This window comes from Molothrus aeneus, chromosome 27, assembly GCF_037042795.1.
Source record: "Molothrus aeneus isolate 106 chromosome 27, BPBGC_Maene_1.0, whole genome shotgun sequence".
Taxonomy (NCBI): domain Eukaryota; kingdom Metazoa; phylum Chordata; class Aves; order Passeriformes; family Icteridae; genus Molothrus; species Molothrus aeneus.
In genome coordinates this window covers 3,275,255-3,293,089 of record NC_089672.1, presented here as the reverse complement: position 1 = coordinate 3,293,089, position 17,835 = coordinate 3,275,255, and the positions used below count along the sequence as shown (strand labels likewise).

The window sequence follows — 17,835 nt, the reverse complement described above, 5'->3', positions numbered from 1 at the left end:
ACGGTGCCCTCCCCAGGAATGTGCTCCCCCAGGCTGGGCGGGCACCTGAGCCCCCCTTTGAACCCTCCTCATAAAAGCATGGAGAAGCCTGATTTATCCCAGTGCTCTGCAATGGCTTAAAAACTGTGAAAAATGCGTATTTTATGATTAAAATTTCGCAAATATTCAAATGAATATTATAGGTGTTGTGTTAGAAAGTTATGCTGTATTAATTCTCCTAAGTTGTGTGGTAAATATAGTTTTGGGTTATAAGAAAAAATTAAAATAGAAACTATGCTATGTAAGATACTTTCTTCCTAAAGAAAGGACTCGCAGCGAGATAGCAGCCACAGGACACCTGAATCTTTCAGAGAAAGAGAATTTATTGCTCCATTATCAGAAGAAACGAACTTCTTCCCACCTCGAAGGCGCTGTTAGGATTCAGAGGAAGAAGTTGACACTGACCAGACAGAATCCTGTGTTTGAATGGAATTTATGCATCATGTGTGAGATGTATTAATATGCAACAGGCTGTTGTTTTTAAGGGTTAATCCTCTGTTAACTGTGTCCTTTTTCAGCCTTGTGCTGCCCAGAAAAGGGTACCTGGACTGTCCTTAACTCTTTGTTTCTATTGTCTCATACTATCCTAGTTCAAATTGTCCAAATTATTATTACTCTAATTATATTACTATTTTTATAACCAGTTTATTACTACTAAACTTTTAAAATTAAAAAAAAAAAAAAAACAACCAAGTGATTGGGCGTTTTTCACAAAAACAAAACCAAGGAGAGAGATCAGAGAGCAGGGAAGCGCTTCCCAACATGGCAACGGCAGATGTAATTCTATTACCTTGATTTATTGATCGCCCTTAGAGCAATTACTGGCTCTCACCCCGTCACCTGCCGGGGAGCAGGAGACACTGAGGAGAGGAGACAAAGGCGGCTGTGTCGTCCGGGGCACGGGGAGGCTCCGGTGTTGTTTGTGCCGCGGGGGCTGGGGGGTGTTGGACCGAAAAGCGACCCCAGGAATCTGAAAACAAGCGCTGAAAGGAGCCTGAGATGCAGCGGGGGTGCAGCCCCAGCATTAAAACCACTTCGGAGATGGAGGGGATGCAGGGCTGGGGAAAAGTGAGGGGGCTCCAGCACTGTGGGCAGTACTCCGGTCCTCTGACCCACTCGAAAAGCGCCGCAGCCCCGGGGCAGGAGCAAGGGCGAATCGCTCGATTGAGGTCAGAAAATCCCTTTAAGGGTTTTGTGGGATTATTTTTCCCCCTGCTTGCTGCAGTTACAAGTAGAAAAAAAAACAAGAAAATGTTTGTGCTGTTCACTGCCTGAGCCCTCCAGACAGATACAAACAAAGCGGGAGTCAGATCTGGCTTTGGATGAGATCACAGCGAGAGAGACCAGCGGGCTGCGAGGCACACAAGTAGGGCAGCCCGCTTGTGCATCGAAGCCTGGCCAAGCCCTCCCCCGCCTCCTCCCCGGCCAGCCCTGGGCTCCTGCAGCGCTTCCCGGGCGTGCAGAGGTGGAAAGAGCAGAAAATGTCCCCGTTGTGGGCGAGGGGGGCTGCCGGCCGCTTTCGCTCCAGCTCATGCACACCGAGAGCGGGCACAGCCCCGTGGCTGCGGGAGGAGCCGTCACCCTCCCCTGCCTGTTCCCCCCGTACCCTCGCTCCCAACGCTTGTGGCAGAGCTGGAAATACTCAGGGCCAGCCCCATGGCTCGGAGCAGGACGGAGGGCACAGCGTGGGCAGCTCCGGCCCCACGGGCCGTGTCCGCGGGGGCAGCCCGGGCGCGGGGTGGATGCTCCGCTGTGCGGGGATGCGGGGCGGGGTGGATGCTGCGGGGCGGGGATGCGGGGCGGGACGGGGATGCTCTGGAGGCCGCGGGGGGGGTCGGGGGCGGAGGATGCGGGGCCGGGCGGGCGGCGGAGCAGCGCTCTCACCATGACATCAGCGCGGCGCGGCCCCGGGGGAGCGGGCGGGGGGTGGGAGCCGGCGCGGAGGCGGCGGCGGCGGCAGCGGAGCGGAGCGCGGCCCCGGGCATGCTCCCGGAGCCCAAGTATGATCGCTTCCGCGACGAGCCGCTGACCGCCCCCATGCCGTCGCCGGCCCCCGCTCCGTGCCCCGCGGCGGGCGAGGAGCCCGAGCACGGCACCACCTTCTGCGCTCTGCTGCCGCGGATGCCGCAGTGGAAGTTCCCCGGCTCCAGCGGCTTCCTCGGCCGCGGCCCCGCCGGTGCCTCCCGGGACGCCCCCGCCGCGGCGGAGTCTCCCTCGGGGCTGGCCGCCGTGCTGGGCGCCTGCGAGCCGCTCTGCGCCGCGCCCTGCGCGCTACCGGGCGGCGGGAGGGCGCGGGGAGCGGCGGGGCGGGCGCGGGGGGCGGCGGCGGCACCGGCGGCGGGGGCCCGGCCCGGCGGGGATGAGTGGAGCCGCAAGGGCAGCTTCATCCGCAAACCGGCTCAGGGCTGGCTGCACCCCGACGAGCGGGTGCTGGGGCCCGGCGTCTCCTACATTGTCCGGGTAAGTCCCGCCGGAGCTCCCGGTGAGGCGCGGGAGGGCGCGGAGACCCCCGGGCCCAGGCGTGTGCGGGGCTCGGCGGGTCCGGCTCCTCCCGACGGGCTGAGCCCTCGCTCGAGTCCCCCCGGCACGGCTGGACCGGGGCAGCCGCCCTCAGAACATCACAGCCGTGATGGGGCCGGGCCCCGGGGGCTTGCTGGGCCCTGGAGCCCACCTTGGGACTCCAGCATTGTCAGCTCCTACCAGGCGTCACAAGCTGGAGCACACAGATGAAGTTTTGGGGTGTTAGCACGGGGTCTGGGTGTGTGATGGGGCATTTTGGGGTGGGGAGTGAAAGCTGCTGTGTGATGCCTGGAGCCGGTGTGGAGCTGCCCCTGACACCCTCTCCTGTCCTTGGCCTGCCCTGCTGTGCTGCTTTCCCCCCGCAGTACATGGGGTGCATTGAGGTGCTGCGCTCCATGAGGTCCCTCGACTTCAACACCCGGACACAGGTCACCAGGTACGGCCCTGCAGTCCCACTGTCCCACACCCCGGTGCCACCCCAAGCCCCCGGTGGCCCTGGGTGCTCCCTGGTGGCCCTGGGTGCTCTCCAGTGGCCCTGGGTGCTCCCTGGTGGCCCTGGGTGCTCCCCCTTCCCAGAGCCCCGTGCAGAGAAGGGAACACAGGCCCGGGGAAGCCATGCCCTGCATGCAGGGACACAGAGGAAGGGCACTGCTGCAGATCAATGGGTGGAAAGAGGAGAAGGGAGGTGGCCCCAGCCGGGATTACGTACCAGGGCCGGGGCCGTGACGTGGGGCAGCGCTGCGGGGAGGCTGCAATGCCCTGGGGATGTGGGGGCTCCTGCCACCAGACCCCACAGGGCAATGTGGGGTGGGAAGGCAGCTGGGAAGGGCTGGGTGTGGAGCAGTGAGCAGGCCAGGCTCTGTCCATTGCAGAGAAGCAATCAACAGACTATACGAGGCAGTGCCGGGTGTGAAGGGCATCTGGAAGAAGAAGGTGAGTTTCTCTGGGACAAGCCAAGGCTGTGGGCACTGGGGGTGCCTGTCCAGTTTCTGGGCCTGCAGCCTCTTGGGGCACCCCCTGTTTGCTCATTCACCCCAAGAGGCCTGGTCCTGGTGGTCTTCATTACCCCCAGCATCCTCTCCCCCGCCAGGCTCCCAACAAAGCCCTGTTCTCCATCCTGGGCAAGAGCAACCTGCACTTCGCTGGCATGAGCATCGCTGTCAACATCTCCGTGGATGGGCTGAACCTCATGATCCCCACCACGCGCCAGGTGAGCGTTCCTGGGCACACATTCCTGCTGCCTGCCAGCCTGGGAGCCAGCAGCCCCTTTGCTGATTCCCCCCCTGGGCTGTGTTCCCCATGCAGATCATCGCCAACCACCACATGCAGTCCATCTCCTTCGCCTCCGGTGGGGACATGGTGAGTGACACACACCCAGGGTGGGGGGGACGGGGACTGCCAGCTGAGCTGAGCACAGGGTGGCCTTAACTGGGTCAGGACGTGGGGCTGGGGCTAAGAGTAGCAGGACATGAGTGCTGATCTCCCCCTCTGTCTGCAGGACACCACGGATTATGTCGCTTATGTCGCCAAAGACCCCATCAACCAGAGAGGTGACGCTGCCCTGGGGGCTCTGGAGGAGGGATGGAGGCTGGAGGAGGAGATCTGTGACCATGTTCAGAGGGGCCTTAGGATGAGGGAAGAGATGAGAATCTTGACTCCATGTTTCAGAAGGCTGATTTATTATTTTATGATATATATTACATTAAAACTATACTAAAAGAATAGAAGAAAGGATTTCATCAGAAGGCTGGCTAAGAATAGAAAAAGGAAAGAAGAAGAATCATAATAAAGGCTTGTGGCTCGGACTCTCTGTCTGAGCCAGCTGGACTGTGATTGGCCATTAATTAGAAACAACCACATGAGACCAATCCCAGATGCACCTGTTGCATTCCACAGCAGCAGATAACCATTGGTTACATTTTGTTCCTGAGGCCTCTCAGCTTCTCAGGAAGAAAAATCCTAAGGAAAGGATTTTTCATAAAAGATATCTGCGACAGAGATCCCTCGTGGGCTCAGGGTGGAGCGATGGCAGCGTGGGGGAAACACTCAAACCATCCGTCTGTCTGTCTGTGTGTCTGTGTGTCTGTCCACAGCCTGCCACATCCTGGAGTGCTGCGAGGGGCTGGCGCAGAGCGTGATCAGCACGGTGGGCCAGGCCTTTGAGCTGCGCTTCAAGCAGTACCTGCACAGCCCCCCCAAGGTGGTGGTACCCCCAGAGAGGTAGGGGGGTGGGGGCCCTGCTGCTGCATCCCCCTGTCCCGGGCCTGTCCCCTGCCTGGGGGTGGCTCTGGGTGTCCCTGCAGGGTCACCCTGCCGGGCAGGCTGTCCCCAGCTCACCCATCCCTGCTGCAGGGCGCTGGCTGCAGAGGAGTCAGCCTGGGGGGAGGATGAGGAGGCAGCCGAGCACGACTACTACAACAGCATCCCGGGCAAGGAGCCGCCTCCAGGGGGCCTGGTGGACTCCCGGCTGCGCCACATCCGCACTCAGCCCCCCAGCTCCGTCCCCTCCAGCCAGGTGAGCCCCTCAGAGCCACTGCTGGCCTTGCTCTGGGGGTGCAGAGCCCCCCAACTCTCTTCTGCCTCCTTCCCTAGGGTGGGTTAGCAGCCAGAAGAGACCCGAGCAGCCAGCTGGGGCCACCCTGGGACGTGGAGAGCCAGGGTGGGTACTGAGCTGTGCGCTGGGGGGGTCCCTGTGGCTCTGGGCAGCCCTGGCCGGCGGTGATGGGGTGATGGCCGTCCTTGCAGGCCAGCCCTGCGACGGGTACCTGCAGGCTGACAGCCACACCCTGGGGCCACGGGACTACGAGGAGCACATGTACGTGAACACCCAGAGCCTGGACGCCTGGGAGCCTGAGCTGCTGGCTCATGGGACAGCAGAGGAGAGCCCCAAAAAGGACCTCTTTGACATGAGTAAGCCACTGCCCCTGCGGGAAACGGTGCTGTGGAGCAGTCCAGCTGTGCCAGCAGCTGGCTGGGTCACCCAAAACAGCCCTGGAGGTGCTGAGCCCACAGCAGTGCCCTGGGGGCTGTGGGTCTGCCCAGCACAGCCCAGCCCTGGGTGTAACACCCCACAACCCCTGGATCCCACAGGGCCGTTTGAGGACGCCCTGAAGCTCCACGAGTGCATGGCAGGGGGGGCCAGCAGCCCCCCCATTGAGGACCAGTGGCCGAGCCCCCCCACACGCAAAGCCCCCATCGCCCCCACGGAGGAGCAGCTGAGGAGGGAGCCCTGGTACCACGGGAGGATGAGCAGGAGGGACGCCGAGAGGCTCCTGCAGATGGACGGGGACTTCCTGGTGCGGGACAGCCTCACCAACCCGGGGCAGTACGTGCTGACCGGAATGCACAGCGGGCAGCCCAAGCACCTCCTGCTGGTGGATCCCGAGGGAGTGGTGAGGGCAGGGCAGGGGCTCAGGGCAGGGCATGGGGTGGGGGATTGGGGCACGGTGTGGGGCGGGTGATGGAGGATGCAGCTGCGGGCAGGCACGGGGTGTTGCAAGTGGGTGCTTGTTGCTGTAGGAGATGGAACAACACAAATGCACACATGCTTGAGGTGAAGGAAAAGGAAGTTTATTTTCTCACTCCAACATTTACAGTTTTCCAAAAGTGACAGTGGATTGGAGGGTGACAGTGCCACCTCTGCAATGACACTGGACAAACAGTCCATCAAATTTCTCCTCCTCCATCAAAGAATGCAAAACAATAAGCTATTTACAGAAAGCGTGTGAGGAAGCTTGCTACAAGAATTTAAACATCAGAAAGCTTAGAAAATCTTAAAAAAATCAGGGTGACACCCCCAGGGCACTGGCACAGGTGTGAGGTGCCCCCATTCACTGTAGGACATGAAACAACACGAGTGCACACACTGCTGCTCTCAAGGTGAAGAAAAGGGAAATTTATTTTCTGTCTCCAACATTTATAGTTTTCAAAAGTGACAGTGGATTGGAGGGTGACAGTGCCACCTCTCCAATGACACTGGACAATCCATCAAATTTCTCCTCCTCCATCAAAGAATGCAAAACAATAAGCTATTTACAGAAAGCGTGTGAGGAAGTTTGCTACAAGAATTCAATCATCAGAAGGCTTAGAAAATGTTAAAAAATCAGGGCGACAGATGCTGTATGAGAGGCAGCTCTGCTGAGCTGAGGACTGCTGTGCCCTCCTGCTCCAGGTGAGGACCAAGGACGTGCTGTTTGAGAGCATCAGCCACCTCATCAGCCACCACCGGCAGAACGAGCAGCCCATCGTGGCAGCAGAGAGCGAGCTGCACCTCCGCCAGGTTGTACAGAGGAAGCAGTGATGCCAAGGGGGTATGTGAGCCCCTAACCTGCTCCCCTGGCTCTGGACTCACCCCAGGGCAAAACTGGGGTCCCTTTGTGCTCCCCCTCTCCAGTTGTGCCTGGTTTTTGAGGTCTGGGGTCAGGCTCCCCATTTTCCTCCCCAGTGAGGCTGTGTGGTGCCCGGCCCTGCAGGTCCTCCCTGGCTGCTGCCTGCCTCCATCACCTGCACGGGGTGCCCTGCCCAGCTGGACACACAGATGTTTAATTCCACACCTACAGGTGAAAAACACTCCTGGGGTGGGAACTGCTCAGTGGCCTCAGCAGGAGGGACAGAGCCTGAAGCCATCTCAGGCAGGGCTGCCCCCACTTGCCCCAGCACTGCAATGGGGGCTGGTGGATGTTGCTGTAGCCCCTGGCTTGGCTCTGCCTGTGGGGCCAGACCATCTCTTGGACACTGCTGTTGGATTTTCCTGTTGGGGACACCCCCTTTCAGCTGGATTCTCCCCAGGAGTGGCTGCCACATGATGCTCCATGTGGCCCCAAGCCCCTGCAGCCCTCCCCAGGCCAGGTCCAGGATGGAGCTACTGTGGGAAGGTGCAGGGCAGGGCTGAGCTGCTGGCACTGCCCCACGAGGTGTCCCATGGCCAGCCCGGGGTTTTGGCAGGTTTTTGTGCCATCACAGCCCCCTTTACCTGCCCTGTGTCTGGTGCTGGGCACGGGTTTGTGGTTTGGAATACATTTCTAATTAAACCTGGAAAAGAGCAAGGAACACAGGTGGTTCATGCTGGGACAGGTCTCCATCACCACCAGCTCCTGCCTGGTCTCACCTTGGCCAACCCATCCTGTTCAGTCACACTTATCCCTGCCCCTCTGGGTCACCCAGTGTCCCCCTGGCTTCAGAGTGGCCTTTGGCACCCAGGGCTGGCCCTGCATGGCCTCTCCTCCTCACACCTGGCAGCTCCCTGCCCTGCTGGCTCTCCCAACCTGCCTCCACCTGGAGCAGCCACCGCTGGGGTGGCTCTGAGTGGCACAAACCAAGCTGTGACCCACTGGTGACAGCAGAGCCAGAGCTGAGGGTGGGTCTGGCTGTGGCTCCTGTGTCACAGACAATCCTGGCTCTGCTCTGAGTGCCCAGCACCCACCTCGGGGAGCAGGGTCACCCCAGCACCCTCAGCCCCTCGCTGGGGATGGCCTCTGCCAGAGCTGGCCAGTGCCAGCCGAGCCAATGAATAAAATGAGCCCCTAAATAAAGCCCAGTAATGAATGCGTAATTTTCCATTGATAGCTGGATTCCGCAGGGACGCCGTGCTTCCATCTCAGCTGCTATTTTCTGTCGTGGAGTGATGTGTCTGCAAAGATAATTGCACTGTTCCCTCAATAGAGGCAGGGAAAAGCAGCGAGGGTCCCGACTTTCTTATTTCACAGCTGGAGAACCGAGTTCTGGTGTGGTTCACCTGCTGGCTGTGCCTCGCCCTGCAGCCCCGGGGACGCTGCCCTGGAGGGATGGAAGGCTGGTGGGGCGCTCGTTTCAGGGCTTTAACCACTTTGGTTGAGGTTGATGTGCGGTGCCAATGGGTGCAGGGGGCTCTGTGCCTCAAGCCACAGCTGGGTTGAAGGGCTGCTGCTTTTTCAGCCCCTATGATGGGAAGGCTGAGGTGTTTTGGGAAGGTTTGGAAGGCACAGAAGAGCAGCTGCAGAGAACGTGGCCTCTTTGCTTTCCCAGAGCCTGGGATATCTCGCTGACCAACCCATCCCCTGCACCTGTCTCAAATGTGCAGACCACAGACACGCCCAGTTCGGTTTTGCAGGGCACAAACCCTTTCCCACAGCACCTCTCCCTCCTTCCCGGCTTCCAGCAGGTGGTAGCACACTGCCGGCTCCACCAGCCATGTCCCCAGCCCTGCCAGCCCCTGCCAGCGTCCCCAGCCCTGCCGGTGCTCAGCTCCCAGCGCCCCGCTCCCCTCCGTGCCCCGCAGGCACCGGCCCCGAGCGGGCAGAGCTGGCCCGGCCCCAGCGCTCTTTGTTATCTCGGGGGAACTCAACCATTTCTGCACCTTGTTTACCCGCAGTTTCGCAGGGTGGAGGAAAAGCAAACATCGGCCTTTTGTTCACCAGCTTCCCCTTCCGCGAGCCTCGTCCTCCTCCTCCCCCGGGCTCCATCTGCCCTCTGCTCCCTGCGGAACCCGCAATCAGAGCCCGGGGTCCAGCCAGGCTGATGTCCTCATCACCATCCCCTCTCCACTGCTGTCCCTGGGACATCCCAGCCCTCCGGGATGCCGGACGCCTCATTTTACCAGCTCAGAGTGCGGGTGCCGAGGGAGCCGAGGCCGCAGCAGCCCCCGCGGAAGGCGCTGGCCACACCAGGCTGCTCCTGCCGGCCGTCATCGCCCGCCCTGCACCGCTGAGGGACGATGGTGCTTCCTGACGGCACCCACAGGGCAGCAGCCAGGAGGGAAGAGCCGCTGGACCCTTTTGTGGCACTGTCCCTGTCGGTGCATCCCTGTCCCCAAGGCTGTAAATCCCCGCGGGACCGGGGCTGGGTCTCCCGACCCCCCGCAACACCGGGGCTTGCTGTGACGCTCCCTGAACCCTCCCGACGTTTTGTCCAGGTGTCCCCAGTCCCCACCGCATCCCTCCAGGGGCTGGTGGATTGTGTGACATGAGAGAGTGTGACATGCGGCACCGTCCCTCTCCCCAGCTCCTCCAGGGGAGTGTTAAACCACTCGATGAGGCAACTCCTCAGCCCCGAGACGCTGCTGCCTTCATTCAGTGCTTTGAGATCGGGAGTTGGGAGAGGCAGCACCCAGAGGGGAACGGCCCCGCTGCGGGCTGGGGGCACCGGGAGGGGCGGACCGGGGCTGCTGCCGTCCCGATCCCACTCCTGGCCCCATCCCAAACCCGACACTCCCGTGGGAACACGGCCGGGTGTCCCGGGCTCGGCTTCCTGCACCTCCCGAGCATCAGCACCCCGGGGCCTCACGGTCCCAGTCCCGGTGCCGCTCGGTCGGCGTCCGGGTTCCGGTCCCGGTTCCAGCGCTGGTCGGGCAGAAATGAGGGGGTGCCGCACTCGGAGGATTACGGCGGCGGCGCGGACGGGGAGCGGAGCCGCCGCCGCCACCGCCGCCGTATAAAAGCGCGTCCGCGCCCGCCCCGCCCGGGCTGCGGTGGCGGCGGCGGCTCCGCTCCAGGTGCGGCGGCTCCCGGCAACGTCCCGCTCGCGGCGGCGCCGCTCGCTCGGTCGGTCCGTCCGTCGGTCCCGGCGTCGCGTCGCGTCTGTCCCGTCCCATCGCATCCCCGTCCCCCGGGTCCCCGATCCCCGCTCCTCGCGGCCGCTTCCTTCGCGCTCCTCCCCGGGCTGGCGGGTCCCCCCGGTCCCTCCGCTCCTTGTCCCGGTCCGGGTCTCTCGGTGCCGCCGGTCGCTGCCGGGGCTTCCGGCTTCGTCCTGCCTCCGCCGGTGCCCGGCCCCCGGTGATAGCGTTGCCCCTCGGGTCTCCTCCAGCCCCACACCCGGCAGCAACATGTGGCTGCTGGAGCGGCTGCGCGGGGTGGCGGAGAACGGCGGGTCCCGGGGCGCGGGGACAGACGAGTCCTCCCGGGGATCCCGCTACAGCAACGTCCTCACCCCCGACAAGATCCCCGACTTCTTCATCCCGCCCAAGCTGAGCGCGGCACCCGCCGAGGCCGAGGGCTCCGAGGTGCCCGCAGGGGCCGCTCTGGGCGCCTCAGTGTCGGAACAGGACCTGGCCAAGCGCAAAGCCCCGCGCAGCCCCCGCCCGTCCAGCCGCTCCCGGTCCCGCACCGGCGGGCGGCACATCATCCAGATCGAGACCGCCGAGGACTGGACCGAGGGCGGCACCAACGTGGACCCGCAGGCACAGACGGCCATGTCGCTGCCCTACGTGCCCAAGGCTCAGACCTCCTATGGCTTCGCCACGCTGATGGAGAGCCCGCACACCCGGCGCAAAGAGTCCCTGTTCCACAGCGAGCACAGCAGCCTGTGCCCCTCGCCCGTCACCTCGCCCGGCGCCCAGCGCAAAGCCAAGCTCAACGGCGACAGCGGCCGCCGGACACCGGCGGATCTCGGCGCCGCCCTGATGCACCCGGGCCGGTATTTCAGCGGCGGAGAGAGCGACACGTGCTCCTCGGCAGAATCCTCACCCTTCGGCTCCCCGCTGCTCTCCCGCTCCGTGTCCCTGCTGAAGCTCTTCAGCCAGGAGAGCCAGTCCAAGGTGATCAAGCTGAAGCACTCGGTGGCCCGCAACAGCTCGCTGAGCACCGACGACAGCTCTGCCGACACCAGCCCCAGCGCCCAGCGCCGCGCCAGGAGCGCCCCGGCCGGGACGCAGCCTCCGACGGCCGTGCTGCCCCTGGAGCTGCCCGCGGGCCGGGAGCGGGACCGGGAGCACAGCCTGAGGCTGAGCCGGGGCGGGAGCCTGCGCCTGGCCGCCGAGTACGACCCTTCCAACGCCCGGCTGCGAGTGCGCCTCGTCTCCGCCGAGGACCTCTACGATGCCCTGGTCGACCTGCGCAGCATCAACTGCTGCGTCTCGCTGTGCCTCAACCCCGGCAAGCTGCAGAAGCAGCGCAGCACCATCGTCAAGAACAGCCGCAACCCCGTCTTCAACGAGGACTTCTTCTTCGATGGGCTGGGCCCCGGGCACGCCAGGAAGATGTCCCTGAAGCTCAAGGTGGTCAACAAGGGCAGCAGCCTTAAGCGGGACACGCTGCTGGGGGAGAAGGAGCTGCCGCTCACCGCCCTCCTGTCCTGCCTGTAGGTACCTGCTGCCAGCCCCGGAGGGAGCCCTCCCGCCTGTGGGGCCGGCTCTGTCCCCCAGCCCCGCTGCAGGAGGGTTTGGAAGGGCCCCCTGAGGAGGGCCGGGGTCGTGGCAGAGTGTGGGGGTCCCCAGGAAAGGGGCTCTGCCAGCACCAGCCGGCAGCCGCAGCCTCTCTGCCCCTGCTCCCTCCCTGGTCCTGCCCCGGGGCTGCATCTCCTGGAGCCCAGCAGAAAGTGGGGAGCCTCCAGCCCATTCCCCACCACCAGGGAGGATGGAAGCACCTGTTGGACTCTTCCCTCCCTGTGCCTGTGGTCTCCAGCTGCCACCAAGCAGGTTGGAGGTGGGTGAATCTCTGTAGCACACTTAGGGCCACCTCTCAAAGCCCCAGCACCTGTAGTCAGGTGATAGCTTTAATTTAAAAGACAAGTTTCTGGTCTTGGAAACTGCAAAGAAAATACTGCAGAGGTGACCTGAGAGTGGGCCAAGGGCGGCCAGCCTGGGGGATGAGTCAGGTCTGTGGCTTTTGAGCCTTTCCTGGACTCGGTCCAGCCCTGTGAGGCTGCAAGGTTGGCTTGGTCTGACCCCTGCAGCCTCCTGGGCTGCCCTCCCTGCCCACCCCAGCACTGTCCCCACAGCTGCCCCTCCTGGGCAACTGCTCATGGAGCTTTGGGGGGTTTTGTTTGCCCATACCCAGGAGGCTGCCTGTGCCTTTTCCCTGCCCACTGGAGGGAGATGCTGGGGCTGGCACCTCTGCCCTGGGCACACCGATGGTCCCAGGCAGTGTCCCAGCAGATGTGCTCGCTGACAAAAGCTGAGGTGACAGCAGCAGCCCCACCTGAGTGCGGGTGAGGCTGGGCAGGGGGGCAGGCTGAGGCTCCACAACCCTGCATCCTCCCCTGTCTATGAGGGCAGAGGATCTTTCAAGTGGCAGCAGAGATGTGTCCTGCGGGGCCCCCAAGCTCCTGTGCCCAGCGGGAGCTTCCCAGAGTGACTGGCCTGGCTTCCAGTTTCCCTTTGGGGTGGGAGCTGGGTGCTGCCAACCCTCCCCATCCCACCGTGTCACCCTCCTGAGTGCCTGGGGACAATGAGGGCGGGGAGGACCCAGCCGGGGCATTCCTGCGGGTGGATCAAACACTCTGCGTCGTTGTTTGGTGTGGTGTCACCCTTTGTGTCGGGCTCTGCATGTTTCTGTGCGGGGAGCAGGGCTTGCAGCGCTCCCGTGGACGCACACACACACACACGTGTCCCCTCTGTGTTAACCTCTGTGCTGGCAGTCCATGTTCCTTCCTTGTCCTTTTGCAGCAGATGGCAGATCTCAGTGTTGACTATTTATACCCGAGGCTGATCTTTTTGCAGCGTTTTATTTTGTCTGTAAATACGTTCCAGGTACAGAGGCAGAGCCGTGTTTGCATGTCGGGGGGCGGGGGGGATCCAGGGTGATGGTGGCTGTTTGCTGAGCTTGTGGCTGAAAACGTGCAGGACATAAGGAGCTGACATGTCCATCCTTCACAGGGAGTTTCCCACCTGAGGCTTCCCTGTGCTCCCCCAGGAGCCAGCACCAGGGATGGTTCCCCACCCTCAAGTGCCCTGGCTCACCCTGGGGAGGGGGGGACAGGGAGAGGGGTCACATTCCGGGGTCTGGGGTGACCATCCTGCCCCTGAGGAGGTCTGGGGCAGGAAGGGGACCCTGCCCAGCCGGCTGCTGTCTGGCAGCCCCCACACACCTCACCCTGTGCTCCCTGGGGGGACCCGGGAGCTGCTGGGGTGGGGGGCACCGGCTGCAGGAAGAGGAGGAATGGGAGCTGGGATGAAGGCTTTGGTGCTCTGAGAGGTTTGAGGGCTGACATCCCCTCAGAAGAACCGTGTGCCTTTGGGTTTTGGGGGGAGGAGGAGGATGCTGAGAGCTGCAGCCCGGGCTGCTCCTTGGCTTGAGGGAGACCCAAGGGGCTGGGGACCCTCGTCCTGCCCCACCCCAGCCTGTCCCAGGGCTGTCCTGCTGGAGCTGGGTGTGTGCCCATGCAGGGATGAGCTGCTGTGAGCCCTGCTCTGAGCTGGGCTGGTGGTGTGGGAGCCAGGGCTGTTGCTTGGATGGGTCTCTGCTGCTGGAGCTATTTTCTATTGTTCCTGCTTTGATATCTCTGTGGCTGGATTTAATGATGTATTTTTTGGAGTGAAAAAAAAATATATTAATACCTGAATGGAATGTTTGTTTACAGATTATTTCCTCTTTTTAGTGCAATAAAGTAATTTCTAAAACAGATGCAGGTGTGGCCCTGGCTCCTGCTTTCCCAAAGATATTTCCTGGCATTATTCTTGATGGCTCCCTGTGTGCTCCCCTTTCCAAGCAGCCTTCCAGGGGCTGAAGGTGCTTCTGAAGCTCTTCCCCATCTGCCATGGGGTGAGGTGAGAGTGAATCTCCTGGGGAGAGGGGGGTGCATGGGGAAAGGTGCTGCTCCTGCTTGAGGGGGGACTCAGGGCTGTGCTGAGCCACGGCATTGCCAGCTCACAGCCAGGGCTGTGACACTCTGGGGGTGTCCTTCCTCCTCCTCCTCCTCCTCCTGACCCCTGCAGCCCTTCCCAGCACTGGCGATGAAGAAAATGGTGATGGTTTTGTTCTGGCCACTCCCAGCCCCCCCTGCCCAGCTGGCAGCATTCAGGTTGCTTTCTTTTCTCCCCACCTGCCGCTTCCAAATCTGTTCCTAGCCAGATGCTGCTGAAGAAAAAGAGGAGTGTTTGCCTGTTACCTAAATACCATTTTTCTAATTTCCACAATTCTGATAATTTGTCATTTTTGATAGCTATAGAGGCTGGGTGGGAACAGATCTGTTCTCTCACCTCTGGCCCCCACAGGGTTGCTGAAAGCAGCTTGGTAGGTGCTAATAATTTAAGTCATGCTTTTTCTAGAGGTCCAAAGCTGCAGCAGTTAGTAACAAAATGAGGCTGATTAAGTTAGTCTGAACCAGAGTGGATGGGGTCAGCCTGAGCACACGAAAATCCCTGGAAAGTGTCCAACGTTTGAAGCAATGGAAGCAGCCAGAGGGGTGGAGAGGGGCATCTTGTGGGGGAAGATTTAACTCTGAATTTGTGATTGAGACACCGTGGGAAGGAAATGTGTCTGCCTCACTGGACCTGGGAGGGCTTGGTCATGCTGAGAGCTGGGAGGAAGAGGATGAGACATCCTCTGAGGAAGAGGGTGACACATCCCCACTGCACAACAGCCCCTGGGGTCAGGGGGTGCCCAGGCAAAGAGCGGCCGGGTGAAATCCCAGCTCTGCCCTTTGCTGTGCACACCAAGGGATGTCTGACCCCTGGGAGGTTTCCCCTGCACAGGGATCCCTCTGACCAGGGGTCCTGAGGAATGTGGGACCCAATCTGTGCGGGAAACTGAGGCAGAGCTGGATGTGGAGGAGCCCTGATCTCCGGAGAGAGGGATTGAGGCTCACCTGGGTGAGAGGCACACACAGGCCATGGCTATTTTTAGCCCTGTGTTCCCTCAGCGCTGAGGACTCAACTTCTGAGAAAATTGCCTGGAGCTCATTTAGCCATGGCGTGATGGCTGGCGAGGGAGGGAGGGAGGAGAGGGCAAATTAGGGGCTCAATTTCATCCAGGGTGTTCTGCAGGGCCGAGGCTGCCGGGAGGGCTCTGCAGCGAGGAGATCAGCGGGGCTGGCCCTGCTGGGGACACCCTGGCCCTGCTGGGGACACCCTGGGGCTCCCAGGGCCGAGGTGTTCGGGGATCCTTGGCAGTTTTGGCCGAGCCCTTTTGCCACGGCTCCTTCTCCTCTCGGTGTTTTTTGGCTGCTGTCGAGGCTGGGGGAGCCTGGCGTGCTCCAGCCCAGCCCTTTCCTTCCCCCCACGCCCGACTCCGGCTGCCGATTTCCCGTTTTTCGGTCAGAAAAGCATCTTCCCGTTGCCTGGCAACGCTCGGCCGGTGGCGGGGACGGGGGTGGCCCTGCGGCCGGAGCCAGCTCGGTACCGGTGGTGACTCCGCCACGCGGTTCTGGACACCCAGAGCGGGCGGGGAGGGCGCGGGGAAGCGGCGGGCGCGGTCCGGCTGCAGGGAGGGAGCATCGGCCTCTCCCGGCTGCAGCGCTTTATTGAGAGCATTTGTCTTCCATGGCAGCGTGTCTGCCTTCAAGGGGAGAGGAGAGACTCCCACTGTTACTGGGAGGAAAACAGAACTTAATTGAATCTCAGAGTCTCTTCAGTGGAGAGCGACAGGTCTGAATTACCCCCGGCACCCAGCAGTCTGTGCTGCTCCTCCAGGGCACACAGAAACCCCCGGGCTGGGGTCCCAAGAGCCCGCCGGGGGCAGAGGTGTCCTCCAGCTCCTCGTCAGCCCCGAGGCATTTGGCACCGTGCTGAAATGCAGCTCGGTGGCTGCAGCTGCCCAGCACACGCTCCCTCTGTGCTGCTTTCCCATCTGCACTTTGCTCTCCTGCTTTGAGGCTGGCAATCCAACAGGGATCTGGGCCCAGATCGTGCCTTCATAGCCAGGAAAAGGCAACCAGAGGATGGGAAATGGCACTTTGGATTCCCCCTCAAGCCTCTGGATCCAGCCTTGACTTGGGGCTGGGGTCAGGGTGGGTGTACAGAACACGAGGAGCTGCAGTGGGAGAGTGCAGGGAGCACGCAGGGATGGATGAGGGTGAGAGCAGCAGGGTGGAGAATCTTCCCTGCCTCTCCTCACCCTCTCTAGTGACCTGCTCCTCGCCAGCTGCCTGGTGGACTCTGACATTCTGCCTTTAAAACATTTGCGAAATTCCCAAAGCATCAAGAAGGCCCAGGTGGGAGGGGGGAAAAACAGCATAAATTATCAGGCAGGAGGATTTGTTAAACACCAGCAGCTGCTGGCAAAGGCTTCAATATCAGTGCAGCCGGGTGCTGATCCATGTGGCTTTTGGGGCCAGGGGCTGGCACCAGCTCAGGGGGGCTGTGGCTGAGCCCAGGGGGCTGTGGGGCACAGAGGTCCTGCTGAGGTGGAGGGCACCTGGCTGGACGCAGCAGGGCAGGGCTGAGAGATGCTCCAGGTCTCCCCTCTCTGTGCTCCCCACCCAGACCTCACCTCCTGGGTGAGGGGCGTGTCCATCTGCAATCCCCCGAGTGCTTTGGGGTGTGTTCGCCCTGCTGTCCGTGCTGTGGCCGTTCAGGGGGGTGGGCTGTGGTGGGAGGGGGCTCCAGCCTGGCCTGGACCGCCCCTGCCACGCCGTGGGAGCCGGGCTGGCATTGCCATGGCAATGAGATAACAACGGCAGCTGCCAGGCGGGAGCAGCGAGGGCAGGGATCTCCAGCACTCACCCGCGCCTCACACTGGGATCCCAGCCCAGGCCTGACCTGTGTGTCTTGGTTTGGAAAGACAGGAGGCTGCTAAGGAAGGCAGGAGCCTCCCCTGGAATGGAGAATGTGAACCCTCCCCATCGCTCTTAATTGCTATAAATTTTAAATTAAGGGGCTCTCAGGCAAAAAATATGGGAGCAGGAAATAACAATTCTTTAATAGGGAAGAAAAAAAAGTGAAAGGATAAAATAAACAATGCAGTACACTAGAACAACACTGCCAGAGTCAGAACCCAACCTGACACCCTGTGGGTCAGGGTGCTGGCAGCAGGGCCATTGGAATTGTGGCTCAGCCCTCCTGCAGTGCCAGGGCTGGTTCTGCTGGAGCAGGGATCCTGGAGAAAGGTGCAGTCTCTGCCTCTGAAGATCCAGGGCAAGAGGCAGCTGCTGTTCCTCTGGGCAATCCAGTGCAGAAGCCGTGCTGGTGTTCCAGAATCTCCAGATTATATCCAGGCAGGAATGCTTGGCTCCTCCCTCTGGGCTCCCATCTCCCAATGGGATGCTGTAGTTCTTATCAACCATGCAGGGACATTCCATAGCTGTTATCAGCAGGTGTCCCCTCCCGAGGCAGGAGTGATTGTGGTCACTCAGAGAGAGAGATAGGGCAAACTGCCCCATTGACAAAAGATAATCTGCCATACAGATGGTAACAGAAAACATCTTGCATTGCAATCTGGAACACTGTGACATCCCCTGCCCGAGCTCTGTATGTCCTGGACAGCAGTGAGCACATCTTTGCTGCGGTGAAGCCCTTGGCACCCTTCACACCCTCGGCAGAGACGGAGGTTGCGCTGAGAAATCCATAAAAACACAGACTCAAACCCTCCAAGCTGTCCACAGCCGGGTTATAATTAATCCCCATTTGCACTTCCGTCCAATTTCCCT

General features: G+C 61.3%; 2 protein-coding genes across 2 annotated transcripts; both read left to right on the top strand.

The window, feature by feature from the left end:
* The first annotated feature begins 1,924 nt into the window (after positions 1 to 1,924).
* SHC2 (SHC adaptor protein 2) lies at positions 1,925 to 8,110 on the top strand. Its single transcript, XM_066566531.1, is given in 13 exon segments — positions 1,925 to 1,985; positions 1,988 to 2,499; positions 2,925 to 2,995; positions 3,432 to 3,492; positions 3,650 to 3,769; positions 3,865 to 3,918; positions 4,058 to 4,109; positions 4,653 to 4,779; positions 4,912 to 5,074; positions 5,152 to 5,218; positions 5,305 to 5,469; positions 5,650 to 5,951; positions 6,731 to 8,110. Coding segments are annotated over 13 exon segments (1,884 nt in total). The 3' UTR covers positions 6,860 to 8,110.
* Positions 8,111 to 10,013: 1,903 nt separating this feature from the next.
* On the top strand, positions 10,014 to 13,872 carry C2CD4C (C2 calcium dependent domain containing 4C). Its single transcript, XM_066566545.1, has one exon. The coding sequence runs from the start codon at positions 10,358 to 10,360 to the stop codon at positions 11,612 to 11,614; it is 1,257 nt and encodes a 418-aa protein (XP_066422642.1). The 5' UTR covers positions 10,014 to 10,357; the 3' UTR covers positions 11,615 to 13,872.
* The last annotated feature ends 3,963 nt before the right edge of the window (positions 13,873 to 17,835 follow it).